This window comes from Vombatus ursinus, unplaced genomic scaffold, assembly GCF_900497805.2.
Source record: "Vombatus ursinus unplaced genomic scaffold, bare-nosed wombat genome assembly UNPS02014778.1, whole genome shotgun sequence".
Classification (NCBI taxonomy): Eukaryota; Metazoa; Chordata; class Mammalia; order Diprotodontia; family Vombatidae; genus Vombatus; species Vombatus ursinus.
In genome coordinates, this window is record NW_020954556.1 from 47,760,217 (window position 1) to 47,777,698 (window position 17,482).

At 43.1% G+C, this 17,482-nt stretch overlaps 1 protein-coding gene across 1 annotated transcript in view; it reads right to left on the reverse strand.

The window, feature by feature from the left end:
- Positions 1–17,281, reverse strand: part of EPAS1 (endothelial PAS domain protein 1) — a 110,112-nt gene extending 92,831 nt beyond the window's left edge. The window contains exon 1 of the mRNA XM_027864979.1: positions 16,735–17,281. Coding sequence (XP_027720780.1) covers positions 16,735–16,760 — 26 coding nt within the window. The 5' untranslated portion in view covers positions 16,761–17,281. The remainder of the gene's footprint in view (positions 1–16,734) is intronic.
- Positions 17,282–17,482: the final 201 nt, after the last annotated feature.

Here is a 17,482-nt window from a genome sequence, read left to right on the forward strand (position 1 = left end):
TCTCTCTCTCTCTCTCTCTCTCTCTCTCTCCCCCCCTCCCTCCCTCTGCATTTTAAGCTCATCATCTCTCTGGCATGTTCTATCAGTCTTCTGGACTCCTGCTTTATCATTGCATTGTCAGTGTTTTTACAGCCTTCTAACACTGTTTTCCTCTATAATGCTATTGTCACTGTATAGATTGTTCTCCTAGTTCTACTTGCTTCACTATGCCTCAGTTCATAGAAATCTTCCCAGTTTCCTGGGAAAGTGTCCATTTCATTCTTTCTTATGACACAATAAGATTATGATCTCTGCAATTACCATAATTTGTTTATCTATGTGCCAATAGGAGAACATTCCCTTAGGTTCCTTTTTTTGGCCACTATCAATATCTTTGCACACCCAGCTCCTGATAGCCAGTATCTGACCCTTTGTTCCTTGAGAGGCAACAAGATAAAAGCAGAAGGCCTTGGTCTAAGTTCTGTCTCTGACACCTAACTAGTTCTATAATCCTGGACAAGTCACTAAACCTTTCTGATCCTCAGTTTTCTCATCTGTAAAATGGGAGTAATATAATATTTACTTCACAGTGTGGTTTTTTTGGCGGGGAATATTTTGTAAACATTAAGATAGTACATACACATGAGTTATTATTCTTCCTTCAAAACCTATTTTCCCCTACTACCTCAACTCCTGAGTTTTTCTTTCCTTTGTGCAGGAGGCCTCTTATTCAAAATCATAATATGCCCTCAACCCCATGAAAGACCAAGCTCTTGTTACCAACTCCACCCATGTCCTTAGACTCTCTTTGATGACTCAGGTGCCCCCAGGAGAGTGAATAGCTCATTTTTTTTTAAATCTCGGCAGGATTACAATATACGCAAACAATAAAAACAGCAGACACAACATTTCTATCAAGGGAAGAGGCTGGCCATTCCCTGGAGGACAAGAGTCCACAGAACAACAAACGGCTACCCCAGTTCCTGAATTATGAGGGAGACAATCTCTCTGAAGACTATATACTGATTTGGGATTTAGCAGTTATGGGCCAGCTGGATTTGAACCCAGCTTAAAGGCATTCTGAAAAGGTGAGAGGCTTTGCCAGAAGGTTTTTAGGCTTTCCAGAGTTTTTGAAGGTTGAATCCGCTGATAAAGATAATTCCCTGCGGAGGTGACAGTTATGGAAGAGGAAGTTTAGGGGGGGTGTTGTTAACAAGGCCAGAGGGGGACAGAGGTGAATATGGGACAAGTCCAGAGCTGAGTCTGGACAAGTCACACCTAAGCACCGTACATGCAAAGTCCTCAATAAACATGTTGATCAAGCTCTGCTAATACCAAGATGCGTGAGCTAAGTCATTTCACATCTCCAAGTCTCAGTTTCCCCATCTGTAAAATGTGGACAAGAATACTTACACCATATCCTTCACAGAGTGACAGTGAAGAAAGTATTTTGCAAACATAAAGCTTATGAATACCAGTTTGATAAAAACTGGTTGAATTGTATAGATGCAATAGTGCAGACTCAAAGAGCTAGGGTCTGGATTGATCACTTGAATTCCATTCAAACAAACATTTTTTTAGGTACCTTGTATATATAAAGCATTATGTTAGACCCTGGGGACATACAAAGATGAGAAATTACTTAATCCCTGTTCTCAAATTGTTGATAATTTTATAATCTTACTAGTGGCACTTGACAGATAACAAATAAGTATAACAGAAGAAAGAATTGAATGAGGCACAAGCGAATTCTTCTCTAGGAGAGAACACTTTCACATGGAACATTTCAACGGAAGCTGGTGGGCAACAGGGAAGGCTTCATTAAAGAGCTGGCAGCTGAAGTCAACCTTAAAGAAAGAAAAAGTGCTTAATAGTCAGGGTTGAGTTAAGAGAGAATGGTAGGCAGGAGGGGGAGAGCCTGTTTGAATGTGTAGAGGTGGGAGACGTCAGGCTGAGATCAGGGACCTCTTTGTAGCTCAATGGGGCCTTAATGTAGAGAAGATAAAGGGGAATCATGTGAAATAAAGCTTGGAAAGTAGGCTGGAGCAGATTTTGAGGCGGGGGCTTCAATGCCAGGTCTATTTCAACTCACAGGCAGATGGGAGCCAATGCAGGTTTCTGAAATAGGTGGTGATATGGATAATTGGGAAACATATTTTGGCACCTGTGTGAAGGATGGGCTAAAAAGAGGAGATATTGGAGGCAAAACTATGATGACGGTCGGCGATAAAGATGATGAGGGAAATGGGAGTCCAAGAGGAAGGAGCAATGATGGAATATGTTGAATAAAAGTAAGCTGTGAGGTCTATAAATTGAATAGATGAATTTAATTCAATTAGAAGTGATCATCTAGAGGCAGAGTATCTTGTTAAGAACCTGTCCAGGGTTATTCTCCCCAGAAATACCATTTTACAGAGTCACAGATTTATTATATAAAATGATAAGCCTGGCTCTGCTCCTTTTCCTCACCAGTTGGGAGACTTTTCTTCAGTGAGCATCAGGTTTTAAAGCCAACGCCATGCCTACACACACATCTCAAGCCATGGTTCCAGAGACTTCCAGGCATCTCTTGGGTACAAAATATAACCTGCTAAAGCGGAAAGGTCATAGACTTCTCCTGCCTGAGCTTTTCTATCAGAGTCTGAAAATTCTAGTCTTTCCTCTTCTGGCAGCTCTAGCCAAGTACTTCAGGGCACAGTCCAGTGCTGGGGTTACTGGACCGGCTCTGCAGCAATTCTGAAAGGATAACCCCATTGAGACAGTCAAGCAATCTCCACACGCCTAGCATATAGGTGCTAGGTAAACAAAGTCAGAGATTTGTGCCTGGCACTCCACAAGGTGCTGATGGATGCATGGATTCTCTTGTTGTCTTTGGGGCATACATGTCTAAGAACATTCCGGCAAACTGTGAGCCATCTTGACCTGATTTGGGTTTTATCTCCACCCTAAAAATGGTTTGGCATCCCTGTTAGGCCAGAGATTCCTGGTAATTTTGCCTGAGTTCTCTTCCTTTTTCTGTTTGCCTCTGGCTGATAAGTTCTAGTGTGTGTGTGTTTCTGAAGTCCCTACAGAGCAGGCAGAGGGAGCCTGGGGAGCCTTGACATGTAACATAGGTGGAACAAATCAAGTCACCGATGAACCAGGTTCAAATCCCAGCTCAGTCATGTATGAACTGTGTGACCTTCACCAAGTCAGCTCTCCTCTCTGGGTCCCAGGTACCTCATCTGTCTTTTTTTCAAGCTAAGGTCTTCCCGCAGGTCTCAGTCTCCCACTGCATCCTGGGCCATCTCCCATCATCCTGATCTATATCTTGCCATTAGTCCCAGATGGCTCCAGGGGAGAGAGTGAGGCTGGTGACTTTGCACACCTGCCTCACTTAAATCTAGTTCACTTGTAAGTCATGATATCACCTTCCTGATGTCAGGGTCCTCTTCCAGAATGAAGGACAAACAACAACAGCCACCCCATCTGTATGATGAGCAGGTTCAACCACATGATCTCTGAATCCTATAATTGATGGGGGTTGGAGGTGTTGTCCTAGGAGAAGAGATACCAAAAAACTAAAGTCTTAAAAGACAAGATGTTGAGAGGGGAGGTGATGGAATTCAGCAAAACCATGGATACTGACAGGTCACTCAAATCTACGTACTCCAGTAGCCTGCCATTATCATGATCGTGGGCAGCTAGGTGGCACAACAGATAGAGCACCAGGACTAGAGTCAGGAAAGCCTAAATTCAAATCTGGCCTCAGACATTTACTAGCTGTGTGACCCTGGGCAAGTAACCTAACCCTGTTTGCCTCAGTTTCCCGGAGCCGAAGAAGGAAATGGCAACCTACTCTAATATCTTTGCCAAGAAAACCCCAAATGGGGTCATGAAGAGTAGGACACAACTGAAAAAGACTGAGAAACAAATCATGAGCATATTTCATTTAGCCTTGAGTTAGACAGTATCTTCTCTAATAAGATGGAGTGGAGGGGCACAAGATTTGGAGTCAGACCACCCGGGTTTGAGCCCCAGCTCTGCCACTGATAACTCTATAAAAGTAGTGAATAGCACCATTCCTTGTACTGAGTAGGTGTTGAACAAATGTTTGTTGTTGGGAATGAGTGAATTATCTTCCACGGGTATGAAGCAGAGGGCCAAGCAGAGATAGCCAGATAAGTAGATAGACAGATAGGCAGATATTAGGTTCTCAGTAATACCTCGTTGAACTGGTCTAAGCAAAGGTATAGTTAAGAAGAGCTATTTGGGGTAAAGAATTCAGCTGTCGGGCTCCAGTCGTCCTGCACTAGGCCCCTGGCTCTTAGGACTATCAGACAACCTATCACTATCACGGAGCCCCTGTTATTGTAAACTCTCCTGCATGTGTTGAGCTCCATTCTAGATGATCTGGGGAAGGGAGGAAAGAAACAGAAAATATGATCCCTGCCTTCAAGGAGTTTAAAGGGAGATAAAGAGAATACCTCTCCTGCCGCTTAAAAATTTACATGGTATGGGAATCACCTCATCTGATCCCCAGTCTGATGGTGGTGGAAAAATTATAGTCCCTACTCTGTAAGGATTTATCAGAGCATATAAATATACACTTATATGCTCTGGAGAGCAAAGTGAAAATGATGTCAGTTTATACTAAAAAAGACATGGGAGTCAAGAGTGATGAAGTAGGGTGGGGCAGGTCACTCTCCCTCTCTGGTTCTTGGCTTTCTTATCTAATTGGACTAGATGGTTACTGAGGTCTTTTCCATTCTTTTCCATTGCTATAATTCTGTGAAAGGTTTCTTGGAAAAAGCACTTTGTTTTTGTGGCTTTTTCTGAGGTGTAGGGGAGGGGGTATTGAGATCTGATCTTATCCACAAGATTGGAAGATGGTTCTAATCTCAAAGCCAAACTGCCCTGAAGCTCCACATTTGCTTCTGGGTTAGTTTGCCAGCAAGTTGTTACTTGTCTGTGGGTATAGGGTATTCTCTTTACGTGAATCATTGACAGGATACTGCTCAGCCTGGCTGTAAAGACTTGTGGGGACACCAGCCATGGGGCGTGCAGGGGAGGGGAAGCTGGGGAGGAAGAAGGTCATTTTTTAGCTTCCCTCTTTTTTACTGAGACAGTAAAGGGACCCCCTTCCACACTGAGGGAAAAAGTCCAGCACAAATGTTGGGCTTTATACAGCCAGAAGACACTATAACTGAATTCAACAGGTCTTTTTTGAATTCCATTCATGTGCCCAGAATTGTGCTAAGTGTTATGAATGATGCAAAAAAAAAGGAAAAACTTTCTGGGCTCAAAGAGCTTACAGAAAGAACAACAGAAGAGAATGGATTGTGAGACACTAAGGCAAAGATAATTAAAGGTGTAGAATGTATAGCAGACAGTAAATATTGTGGGGTAGGCAGGAGCCGTTGTGAGTTAGTAGGGAAGCCTTGAAGGTTATATAATATTTAAATAGGCAAAGGAAGGAATAATTTTGAAGGGGACTGAGATATTTAAGAGAATCTAGGCCAAACTCCTCATTTTACAGATGAGAAAACTGAGGCTCAGAGAAATTAAGGGACTTGCCTAAGATCATACATAGCTGAGGCAGGATTTGCACCCAGGTCTTCTGATGACAAATCTAGTGGCCTCTATATTATTTCATGTTTCCTCTCAGCTAGCCTATGGATACTTGCTTGCAACAAGGAAGATTTCTAATAAAACACAAGAAAGAACAATCTTAGCCCAGTAATGTGGCCATTGGTTACTCATGATTCCATGTATGAGAGAGAGAGACACACACACACATACACACAGAAGGAGGGAGGGAGAGAGACAGAGAGAGAGAGAAACAGACAGAGAGAGAGAGAGACAGACAGAGAGACAGAGACAGAGAGACAGAGAGACAGAGAAAGGGAAAGACTGTAGCCAAACAGTCATATGGAGACATTTATAGAAACTCCATTGTGACCAGTGAAATGTGACCTTCATACTTTCCTTATCTTAATATCTAAGTAAACATTTGTTGTGCAAGCACACAAATAAATGTTCTAAAGGTGAAATGTGGTATGTCTAGTGACAGTAAAACTGCTCCCGGATTCAGGCCTAGAAAACTCTTCTGGCTATCTGGTCAATTTCTTCTTGGACATTAAGCACCTGGGTGCAGCACTGTAAAGAATAACTAGCGTGGAGTTATGTAGTCATTACCATTCTAAGAGTGGAAGCACGCTGTCAGGAGCAGAGGGCTAAGCGAGGCGAGGCATTCTGGTATTTGGTTAAGTGCTGGACCAGTAGTCAGCTCTGCTGCTAATCAACTGGGTAAATTGGTAAGTCATGAGGAGGGGGTGGTGTTCTCTTTCAGTTTTAACATTCTGTGAGTTTATGGCAAGTTAGAGAAAATTATTGCAAACACACTTTTAGTAAAGAACTGTGAATAAAAAAACAAAGAGTAGGAGCAGGTAATCATAAGAATTTTCACCAATCATCTATAATCATCACTAATGCCATCAAAAAAGGGGGGGGTGAGTTTGACTCTCTCCAACACCTCTCCTCCCCCAAAATGATTTTGTGTAAAACAATGGTGCATCAGTCTCATATTCCTATGAGCACATTTTGTTTTCAACTGGTCCTTGCTACTTTCAGGTAGTAATCTTTATTCATCAAATAGATGTTAAAGCACCAATTTTCTAAAGGCTAAATTCACAGAATCACAGAATATTAGACCTGAAAGAACTTCAAAAGAGGTTATTTAGATTAAACCCCTATTCATCTGCCAGAACAAAAAACTAAGGTTAATACACATAAAGCAACTTGCCCAAGGAAATTAGTGACAAGATTGCTAACTGAGCCCAGGTGTTCGGACTCCCAAGCCAGCATTCTTTCATGACCTCATGCTATCTCTGGTCAGTCCCTTCCTTCCCCCTAGCTTTAAAAGAAGGCTTACAGCCATGACTTCTCCTTAAAATAACTGTAGAATAAGACATTTAATTCTCTACGTATTGTTTTCCATCCTAAATTCAATGCAATGGAAAAAACCGTGGTCTTCCTTGCAGAAGATAGAAACCCCAGTTCTGCCTCAGACGCCTACACTAATGATGTGACCCTGGGAAAGTCCTTTAATATGTCTTAACACCTCCAATTTCCTGATCACTAAAATCCAAATTGTACTTGCACCCCCTATATCTCAGGATGGTTGTGAGGACTTAGTGGGATAAACTATGGAAAGCACTTCATCAACCCTAGGACCACAGATGGAGAGATAGAAAGGACTTTTGAGACTCCTGTCCATTAAGAAAGAATTAGAAAATTAATGTCAATGCTTCAGGAAGGCTAGTTTTTAAGGCTCAGAGATCCCGTGGTTGTTGGTGTCATGCAGAAAAACATGACTAGCTGACGTCTGTATGGTACTTGAAGGTTCAAACCAGCCTTTCTGAAGAGTTGACATTCATTTTCTAGCACTGTCTTAATGCTCCAAAGTGCTTCGGCAGCAGGAAGTTGTAAAAGTAGGAAGGAACCCTGTAAATATTTGCTGTAATTACTCATTAGTAATGAGAATTGTTAACAATGAAGTTTGAGTCACCACCTTTGTGTCCTCGGTTCACTAACTTGTAATAGCCTGTGGCATAAATTGGTGGACGGGGCCTGGTTGGGCCACAGAGACATAGGTTCAAGTCTCGGATTCGTTTTTTCTTGTGAGACTTTCCCCTTTCTGAGACTCAGTGTTTCCATCCTTATGACTGGGATGATAACAGATGTTACCCTCCTACCTCTCACAGAGACATTGCCAGGATGAATGAGGTCATCTATTCAGAGTGCTTTGACTCCCTTGGATGAAAAGTGCTGTGTCAGGAATAATAATAATAATAACCACAAAAATAACTGCTAAGTTCGAAAAGTGTTTCACATATGTTGTCTCAATTAAATCTGTGTTGGGTACTATAAATACTATCGACATTTTACAGGTGAAGAAACTGGGGCTGGTCACACAGCTGGGTAAGTTTCAGGGATGGCAGTTAAATCCAGTCCTTCCCTACTCCAAACTCAGCACCCTTTCTACAATACCAAATGGCTACCACATATGAAACATCAATAACCATGTGTTTTGTTTTGTTTTTTAATGGTCAAGAATCACATAAATAAGATGATTTTACTTGTTCCTCTGTTAGCAAAAACATAGGTGGTGCTGTGGATAGAGATCATTAGATCGGGAGTCAGGAAGGCCTAAGTTTAGATGCTGTCTCAGACACTAACTGGCTGTGCGGCCCTAGGCAAGTTACTTAGCTTAGGTCTGCCTCAGTTTTCTCATCTGTAAAATGGAGTGTTGTTGGGATCAAATAAGATAATATTTATAAAAGTGCTTTGAAAATCTTAGAGTGTTACGTAAATGCTAGTTATTATTAATAATAATAATTGATGATGGTCTAAAAACTATTTTCTGGAAAAACAATGTGTATGCTTATGTCAGATTTGAGCTATGATTCAAAAGAAAGTAGAGAAAGAAAGAAAGCCAACTATCTCTGGCCAGAAAACAACAGTCTCAAAGGAATATCATTACCATCTTAAGAAGCTTAAATCATTAGAGGAATTATACAATTTTTTTCAACTTTTTCCAGATTATGCTCTTTCAGGGAAGACCCTAAATTCCACCCCCGCCACCCCATCCCCCCCTATCGCTTCTTTTAATCAAAGAAAACTGCTTACTTTTCATATTCCCAGGCAGAGGGCAGGTCAAGATCAGGCCACCTCTGACAAAATATCAGACCCAAAAAAATTTACTAAAGCAACTTTCCTTCTTGTCAGAAAAAACAGTTGGTGAGCTCCTGCAGAAGAGACTGTTGGCAATTTGCTGCTTCATTTGATGCACTCACGAGTGGAGTGTAATGAACACATCACCCCCATTCGAGTGTCTACAGCAAACAGCCGAATCAAATCAAACCATAGATTTTTAGGATTCCCAGTGCCTATCAAATGTGTTTTCGGTGTAGCATTTTTGTAGTCAGAATACTTAGGTTTGAATACTAACTTTTCTGCTTACTAGTAGCAGTGACCTTGGAGAATTCCTTGGCCTCTCTGGGTCTCAGTTTCCTTATCTGTAAAAATGGGAAGAGCGGGATGAACACGAAAAACCAAGGTCCCCTCTAGTTCTAAATTCTATGTTCTTGTTGGTTTGTTTTTGGCTTGAAGACAGGGAGGCGATGGGAAAGGAGCTCTTTAAAGGGCTTTTTCTGTTATGGGTAAGAATAAATTTCTAGAGTTGGAAAGTAGAGAATCAGAGAGGGTGGAAATGAACTCACGCCAAATACAAAGAATGGGGAGGTCTTTTTCTTGATTGACAGCTAGGCTAGGGGAAAAAAATCCATTCTACATTAAAAGGAGGTCAATGTACCTCAACTCTTTCTTGAGCAAAATGATTAGATACACTTTCCAAATTAAGAAAAAAACAAGTACCTTTCATGAATGCATGAAGTCTTCGGTGACGAGGCCATATAATAAATGCTTTGCTGATGTTCAGGTAGCCCCTAGAAATAGCCTAAGGCAGACTCACAAACCAGTTTTTCTTGAGAAAAGTAGGGCAAAATCAGGCCAACAGGGAGTAGATAACATACGGGGCCCATTCCTTGTCTGGATCTCTAGATCTATCGATTTCAGGGCAACATAGAGCTCTTCGACGCTTTACATTCAGATCAGCTCTGTACCTTTCCAGATCAAGAAACCTGAATACAGGAGTTCAAATTCTGACTCTGCCATTTACTCCCTGTTTCACCTTGGACAAGTCACTTAAACTCTCTAAGTCTCAATTTCCTCAACTGTGAAATGAGGAGCTTGAGCTAGGTAACCTTGAAGGCACTTTCCAGTTCTAAATATATGATCCTAAAGATCCTATGAGTTAGACACTAAATTATACCCAGCTTCAACTGGAAAATTGCAGATGCTTGCCAGTGGCATTTTTTGACATCATCCATCAGCAGTAGAGTTTAGGAGAAATCACCCAAGTGGCTTTTCATTATCATTATCTTCATCGTTATTAACAACAATGTGTCAATGTAATCATACATTTCATTTTTTATGAAAACTTAAGGTGTCCTTTGGGAGAACCTTGACAAGGCTGAGGAAGACCAAATAGTATAATGTATGTCTGTGTGTGTGTGTGTGTGTGTGTGTGTGTGTGTGTGTGTGTGAATGTTTGTAGCTCCCCAGCAAGAAGATACTATAAAAATGCAAGGTATTATTATGAAGATGATCGCTCCTATTCTTTATTTGGCCGTCCATTTTTTTTCCTGTCCGGTGCTTGCGGTTTCAAAAGATCAAAAGATCCAAAGGAAGCATTCTGTGCCTTGATTTGGAGGCTGTTTTTTTCTGAAGCCACAGAGGAAGCCTTTACAACAGGTTACTCTGCACAATGGAGTTTGATGACTGAGTAGCACTGAGGCCTTGCCACCAATTCTGGGTAAAACTCAGGGGTAAGGAAGGAGAGAGCTTTGAACCTCCAGGGCAATTGGAGAGCTTCCATATGCCAAAGGTTGGGAAAGTCTCTGAAGGAGAAGAAACTCCAGAGCTTCCCAGTGTAATGAGTCAGGAAGGTGAAGGAACTTTGGAGATCAGAGATCACACAGCAACCCAGTGCATGAGGAGGCCCAGAAAAAAAAAAAAAGGAGAAATGGTTTAATGGTGAGAAAAAATGATGAGAAAGGGAAAAAAAATCACTGTTGATGTTTAGAAGAAACAAGTCCCCCTAATATTTTTTAGATGTTAAAATCTAACTTTCCATTTCTGCCTCTTATCTTTTGAAGCAAATCTAGGAAAGGTTAGAAAAGCCAATTGTGTGTTCATCTCTTTCAATCGTGTTCAACTCTTCATGACCCCATTTGGGGTTTTCTTGGCAAAAATACTTAAGTGATTTGCCATTTCCTTCTCCAGCACATTCTACAGATGAGGAAACTGAGGCAGACAGGGTTAAATGACTTGGCCAGGGTCACACAGCTAGTAAGTCTCTGAGGTTAGATTTGAACTCAGGTCTATCCTGACTCCAGGCCCAGCACTCTATCCACTACACCACCTAGCTGCCCCAAAAGAATCAGTAGGTGAGGCTAAAAAAACAGTCATGTATCCTTTACACCAGACACATAGATCCTTCCACATCCCCCTAGGCCAGGACCCACATGGGTGGTCACCAAATACTAAAATAGAACAAGACTTTAAAAGAAAGTTTATGAATTAAAAGAAAACCACAGACATTCCCATCATTACAGATGCCCAAGGGGAATAGCCCTGATCATTTTTTCATTGGAAACAAAAAAGGACATCTTGACTCAGACTCTTCTCCAACATGGCCCAAACATTCTCTGATCTCTGAATGTCTGCCACTCAAGTTAAATAAAGTAATCATGTGAAAACATTCAATCTGTTATGGTCTTCTTTGTTATCACTGTAAGACACAAAAATAATCCTACATATCTTCAACCCTTCAGGACCCCATTTGGGGTTTTCTTAGCAAAGATAGTAGAGTGGTTTGCTATTTCCTTCTCCAGCTCATTTTACAGATGAGAAAACTGAGGCAAACAGGGTGAAGTGATTTGCCAAGGGTCACACAGGTGGTAAGTGTCTGAGGTCAGATTTGAACTTAGGAAGATGAATCTTCCTAACTTTAGGCTAGGCACTCTATCCGCTGTACCACCCAGCTGCCCCTAGCCATGGGTCCCACAGACCCTAATAACCTTGAGAATCCCTTAACACTACCCCTCATCAATCCAGCTGATTCAATACTTCTAGTGATAGGAAGCCGACTCTATCACAATGCCAGTACCAGGCATCTCACATATTGCATTTATTTATTTAAAACAAGGCCCATCTACACATGTGGTAATAATTTTGAAAGTTAAACTACAGTGACAACTTTACAGTTTCCAAAGTCTACATATTCATATGACAAGTACCTGTAAGTTTCAAAAAAAAAAAAAAAAACCTAAAAAAAAAACAAAACCAAAAAACAAAAAACACCATAACAGGCTTCTTCCCCTAAAGGCAGGTCCATGCTTTCTCTTTTCTAAAGACAAGCAGTCTCTCTCCCGGAACAGCCAGAGGTTTTTAATAGCCCTTGCAAATACCCTGCACTCAAATCTGTCCCTCCCCCCGACTTCTCCATCGGGCTTTCAGTAGCTTCAGAAGGTCACTCGGCATCTCTAACACTTTCAGATGCATAAAGATAATTGCCAGAGAAGTCATCCTACCGTCACACTGGGTATTTTGGGGTTTTGGTTTGTCCAGTCACTGCAGAGCCTCAGTTTCCATTCATGGATAATTAATTTCAGGCCAAAGACGTAACGATTTTTAAATGTGAGCTATAACCTAGTATACTCCAAAAACAACATTTTAAACTGAATAGAAATTAATGCATTGTAGAATAAATGTGACTGGATACAGATGTCAGGCTCACCAACTTGTCTCTTGGATGGGAGGCAACATCGTGTAGTGGATAGCACAAGGTTCCCATTCAGACTGTTTTATTAATTAGCTTTGTGACTTTGAACAAGTCACTTAAATTCTCAATTTTCTTTGTTAAGTGAGGCCATTGCAGGGATTCTTTACCTTTTTTATGGCATGGACCCTTCTTTCAGCCTGGTGAATCTCTGGACCCCTTCCCAGAATATTTTTAAATGCATAACATACATAGAATTACAAAGGAAACAAATTATATTGAAATAATGTTATCAAAATATTAAAAGCTCAGGTTCAAAACTCCAGTTTAAGGACCCCTGGACTCCTTTTGTGCTTACAGTATGCAAAATAGTCTTACATTTTTTCAATTCAACAAACATTTATTAAGGGACTGCTACTTTTTACTCTCCTGCTGTTAACTTTCCGTATGACCTTGAGTAAGAGACCTTGGCTCTTTGGGTTCAATATTTGGATTTAGTGAGAAAGGGCCTGTGTTTGAATTCCACATCTAGCATTTACCAGCTGTGTTATTTTGGGACAAATCTCAACCTTGTAAGCCGTGGATCTCCAAGACCTCTTCTGAACTCTACAAATTCATGACCTGGAATAGGATTTTCTTTGAAGTGGTAGACTCTAGATATCTAAGGTCCCTTTCAAGCCAAAAACCTATGACCTAGGGAGGCATCATATGAAAGGACTCTGAGACCTGGCAAGATGTAAACAAGACCCAATTTGTAAACAAGGTGCTTTTGTTTATATCTATCTGATCACTCATCAATCCTACGAACCTAAAAAAATATTTGAGTCTCCTTTACGGTCAACCCAGATTTTCCTCTATGGATCAGACTGAGAGATTACATAATACTACCTTATATTTAGATTTAGATTTATTTTACATTTTATTTGGTCCTCACCACAACCCAAGTGTCATTACCCTCTTTGTACAGAGGAGAAAACTGAGGCTCAGAGGAGCGTATGTTTCCCCAGGTCACATAGTTAATGAGGAGGTGAGTCACCAGCCACTTTCTAGCTTGTCACCTAAGCATAAACTGAGTTAGTGACAGCACAAACTCTCTCTGGCCAATAGTAAATCACTCCTGGAAGAATGGTGAGTGAAAGTACTACACCAGGGTCTCAGTTTCCATTATAAGACAAAAGGATCATTGGTTTGGGGCTGGAAGGGGCCTACACCACTGCCTAACTCAGTGCCTTTATTTTACAGATGTGGAAACCAAAGCCCAGGGCACTTGGGAGATTTGTCCTAAACTTAACACAAAAGTGAGTTAGCCCTGGTCTCTCTCTAAACCAGATATTGGGTTTCAATGAAGAAAACAGAATTTACATACTGCAGTCATTTTTAACTTCCGATCCATTAAGACCCTATGACACCAACTATGAAGACTAATTGTAGTTTGGAATAAATGTATTAACCAGGACCAGTCATTCCATTAATGTTTAGGGACCATCAATTTTGGCAATTTTCTATTGTAAATGATGACTTCTAACTGTTCATTTATTTTGGAGAAGAACCACAAATGCTTTTGTTATTGTTGTTGTTTTTACTATAATTGCTGACATTTGGGGAGGAGAAGCTTCTTCATCCTGAATTTAACACTGCATGTAGTTAACTGGAGTTTCTAACAAATCCCTCTGTGGCTAGAACCCTTGTAAAGCTGGCTGGCAAAGCACCCTCTTAAAATAAATATTACACTAGTGAATCTTGCTTCAAGGCTAGAGATAAGACAATCACTCTGGGCACAGAACCAGTTGTCGATGTATTCGTTCAGTTTTTAATTACAACTTAGTCCATCCAATAAATAGTCTAAAGCTAGTCAACAGCGACTAGAACCAAATATTAAATATGGTATTAGAAAATTAATCCTGACCAAAGCATCAGGTTCAGTAGCAGATAAGAAGCAAGCTCTCTCTCTGTCTCTCTCTCTGTCTCGTCTCTCTCTCACACACACAGACACACAGACACACAGACACACACTCATGCATGCACTCTTTTTTTCTTGCCAGTCTATGGAAACACAAAAAGTTCATCAAGTTGTGAGAGTAAGAAGTTCAATTTTCCAATGTAGTTCAGGGTTCAGGAAATCCCAGGAGACATCTCAAATAGCAGGCTGACCCCTAATGATTCCTAAAGAGGCAGCTCAGGAATACAGTTTTGGGCCCAATTACATAACTTGAGGGCTGGCTCCAACATTTGCTTGCTCGCATACTATAGAAGCGGGCAACCCATCTGGTACGTTGAAATCTTTAGCTCCCAAGTTTCTTGCAATAATTAATATGCATAATGGCAGGACGCAGCACATCACCCAGAGCTGGGCACCGTAGGAGGAGATGACATCTCTCACACATTTGTCAAGATTACGATCAAACCACACCCCCTCTGATTTCGACATTCGCTGATAGGCATCTGGGCTGTAAAACGAACAATAAGTTCCTACTGGCTGGTTCCCCAGCCGGTCCTGGGCACTGGGCACTGGGCACAGAATCTGAGCCCAAGTTCTGTTATTTGTTTAATCGTTATCATTACAGGCCTTATTGCTATGATCGATGCTCTGCTCAGACCAAACGTGCTGGGCTTCTCGGAAGTTTCTTCCTTACCCAAGCCGCCCTCAGCACACTGGGGATTAAACACTCATAAGCGGCTCCAAATATGATGTGCGCTTCCTTGACTGGAAGCTTCAGGGCGACCAAAAGGCGAGAACAGCGTTCGCAACACTGCCTCCATCATCCACAAGCCACCAGCTCAGCTACGTTTAACCAGACTAATCCCATATTTCTGTCGCGTAAAATTTCGGCCATTAAAAGAAAGGGAAGAAATCAAGCACAAATCCAGAAGTATTTTGGAGGGCAGGGAAGAGGGAGATGACGCACGCCAGTCGATTACCCTATTATCCAAGAATAAAGATAGGAAATGTCACTTCAACCTGGGACACTGAGAGCGTGCAATTAGGGTGACCCGGCGAAAAGGGCCAAGTTTAGCAGGGGCAGCTCTTCGTTTATACAAATCCAATTCCAAGCGCTCCCCCTGTCCCTCATCTGGCCCGGATTCGCAGCCGAAAATCAAGTCAATAACCAGATTCTTTTTTCTTCCTAGCGTCCCCCAACCTTCCCTACAGCCAAACAGCTTCGGGCCATCCCTGAACTGCGGCAAAAGTTCTTCTGGGTCGCTCCCCTAGTCAGTGTGGGGGGAGATCCCAGGCCATGCCTCTCCGCAACCTCGTCCTCACGCAGGGAACTCTCGCGGCCACATTAACCTCACATCCACCTGGCCCGAGCCTGGTCCAAGAAAAAAACACCCCCTTCCCATTCCCACCTCCCCGCTATCTCCTCGCTCTCTCACAGCGCCAAAGGGAAAGGGAAGCGCCGAAGTAGTGAGTGGGGTTATCTGTGGCTTGGACTGTACGAGCTGTGCGTCCGTATATTGATATACCCGCCTGTCTGGGGGAGAATTGAGGGTTGCTGGATAAAGAACGCCCCGACCGATGCCCCTTTGGCTGTGGATAGTCGTGCGAATCGAGGAATAGATAAAACGTGCCCACCATTCCCACTTGCTTGGGCCAGCACGAGCCTGTCTCTCGTCAGCGCATCGGAGATAGAGCACCCAGAAGGAAAAGCAGGAAAGCGACAGTTCTCCTGCGTTGCCTTTCACCTATTGAAAAGAGTGTGGCGGGCCGAACTTGGCTGCCCTTTTCTGCCCTCTTCGGAGGCACCCCAGTACTGTATCCAGTTCCGCCATTCCTCCTCTGGGTGACCAGGACCTCAGAGGACGAAAACATTTGGGCATTACAAGGTGGCCCCCACTTCTCTTTCGCCAACCCTCTTAAGGATCCTAGCTCCGTCGGCCTACGCACAGCCTTTTTCTGCTCCCGCGTTTCAAATGCCTAGGGCGCTCTCGAGCCAGTTTAGAACACCGCGCAGGGGTAGGGAACATTGGAGAAGGGAAAGAGGTTGTTGCTGCCTCCACTGTGGGTAAAGGGAGAGATGAGGAAAGGACTAAGTCTGTACCTAGCCCCCAACCGCACTGGCCATAAAAACTTTGAGAAACCACCCATGCGAAGTACCGCGTTTCCTTAAACTCGCAACAGTCATGGAAACTCGAGTTGGCCTGTTCCTGGGTCACACCTGGTCTTCTCTGAAGGTCCCACCAACCTGACTCCGTCAGAACTTTTCTGCTTCCTTTCCAAACTTCTTTATCCCAGCCAGAGGCAGCCTTTAGGTCGGTAACCCCGGGATTTCTCGCACCCATTCCATCATCACCACAGTCAAGTTCTGCCCTCCCCCTCTGTGGCCAGATCTTAGTCCTCTGTGGCCAGATCTTCTCGGCGCCTAGCTTACCTTTTCTTCTCCTTGTCAGCTGTCATTTTCACGCTTCTCCCTCAGGGCCACCAGGTGCCTTCAAACCCCGGCTGCTGTCAACTGCTGCCTTTCTGGCTTTACTGAGGCCCTGGATCGATTGCAAAAGGTCCTGAGCGCTCTCTGGTCCAAAGCGCTCCGCAAAATCAGGTGGAAGTTTGCAGGTGATTGGGTAGGTGAGGGGAAAGCAGAGGGTGGAGAGAAGGTGACGGGGGAGGAACCGGGAGGAGGAGTGGTTGTAGGACGGAAGGGTAGAGGGATGGAAATGGGGGAGAGGTTGTCAAATGCGTACGGAGAGAACCAAGGAAAAAAGTTTAAAAATTGTTTTCTAAAAAATAAAATAATAAAATAAAAATCAGTGGAGGAGGGGGTACAAATCCAGATCAAAGTGAGTGTGAAACAAGTCCTCGGAGCCGCGCTGTCGCGGTCTTGGCGATCGTGGCCTCTGAGCTGACCATACAGTCTCAGGACACTGCCGAGGATTGTACAGCCCGCTCAGGAGAGCAGGGGCGCGGGAGCGCGGCGAGCGCTGGGGCTCTGGGGCTGGCCGCGTCCCGAATGTCAGGAGCGGCTGGCGGCGGCCCCACTTTAAAACTTCGGCCGGCCTTGCGCGCCGGGAGGGATCGGGGTGGAGTGGGTGGGAGTCGGGGAGGGGGAGTACAGTGGCGGCGGGTGACTTGAAGGAGTGGGCGTGGGGGTGGGGGAGCTGTCAGCCTAGTTCTCTTTAGCC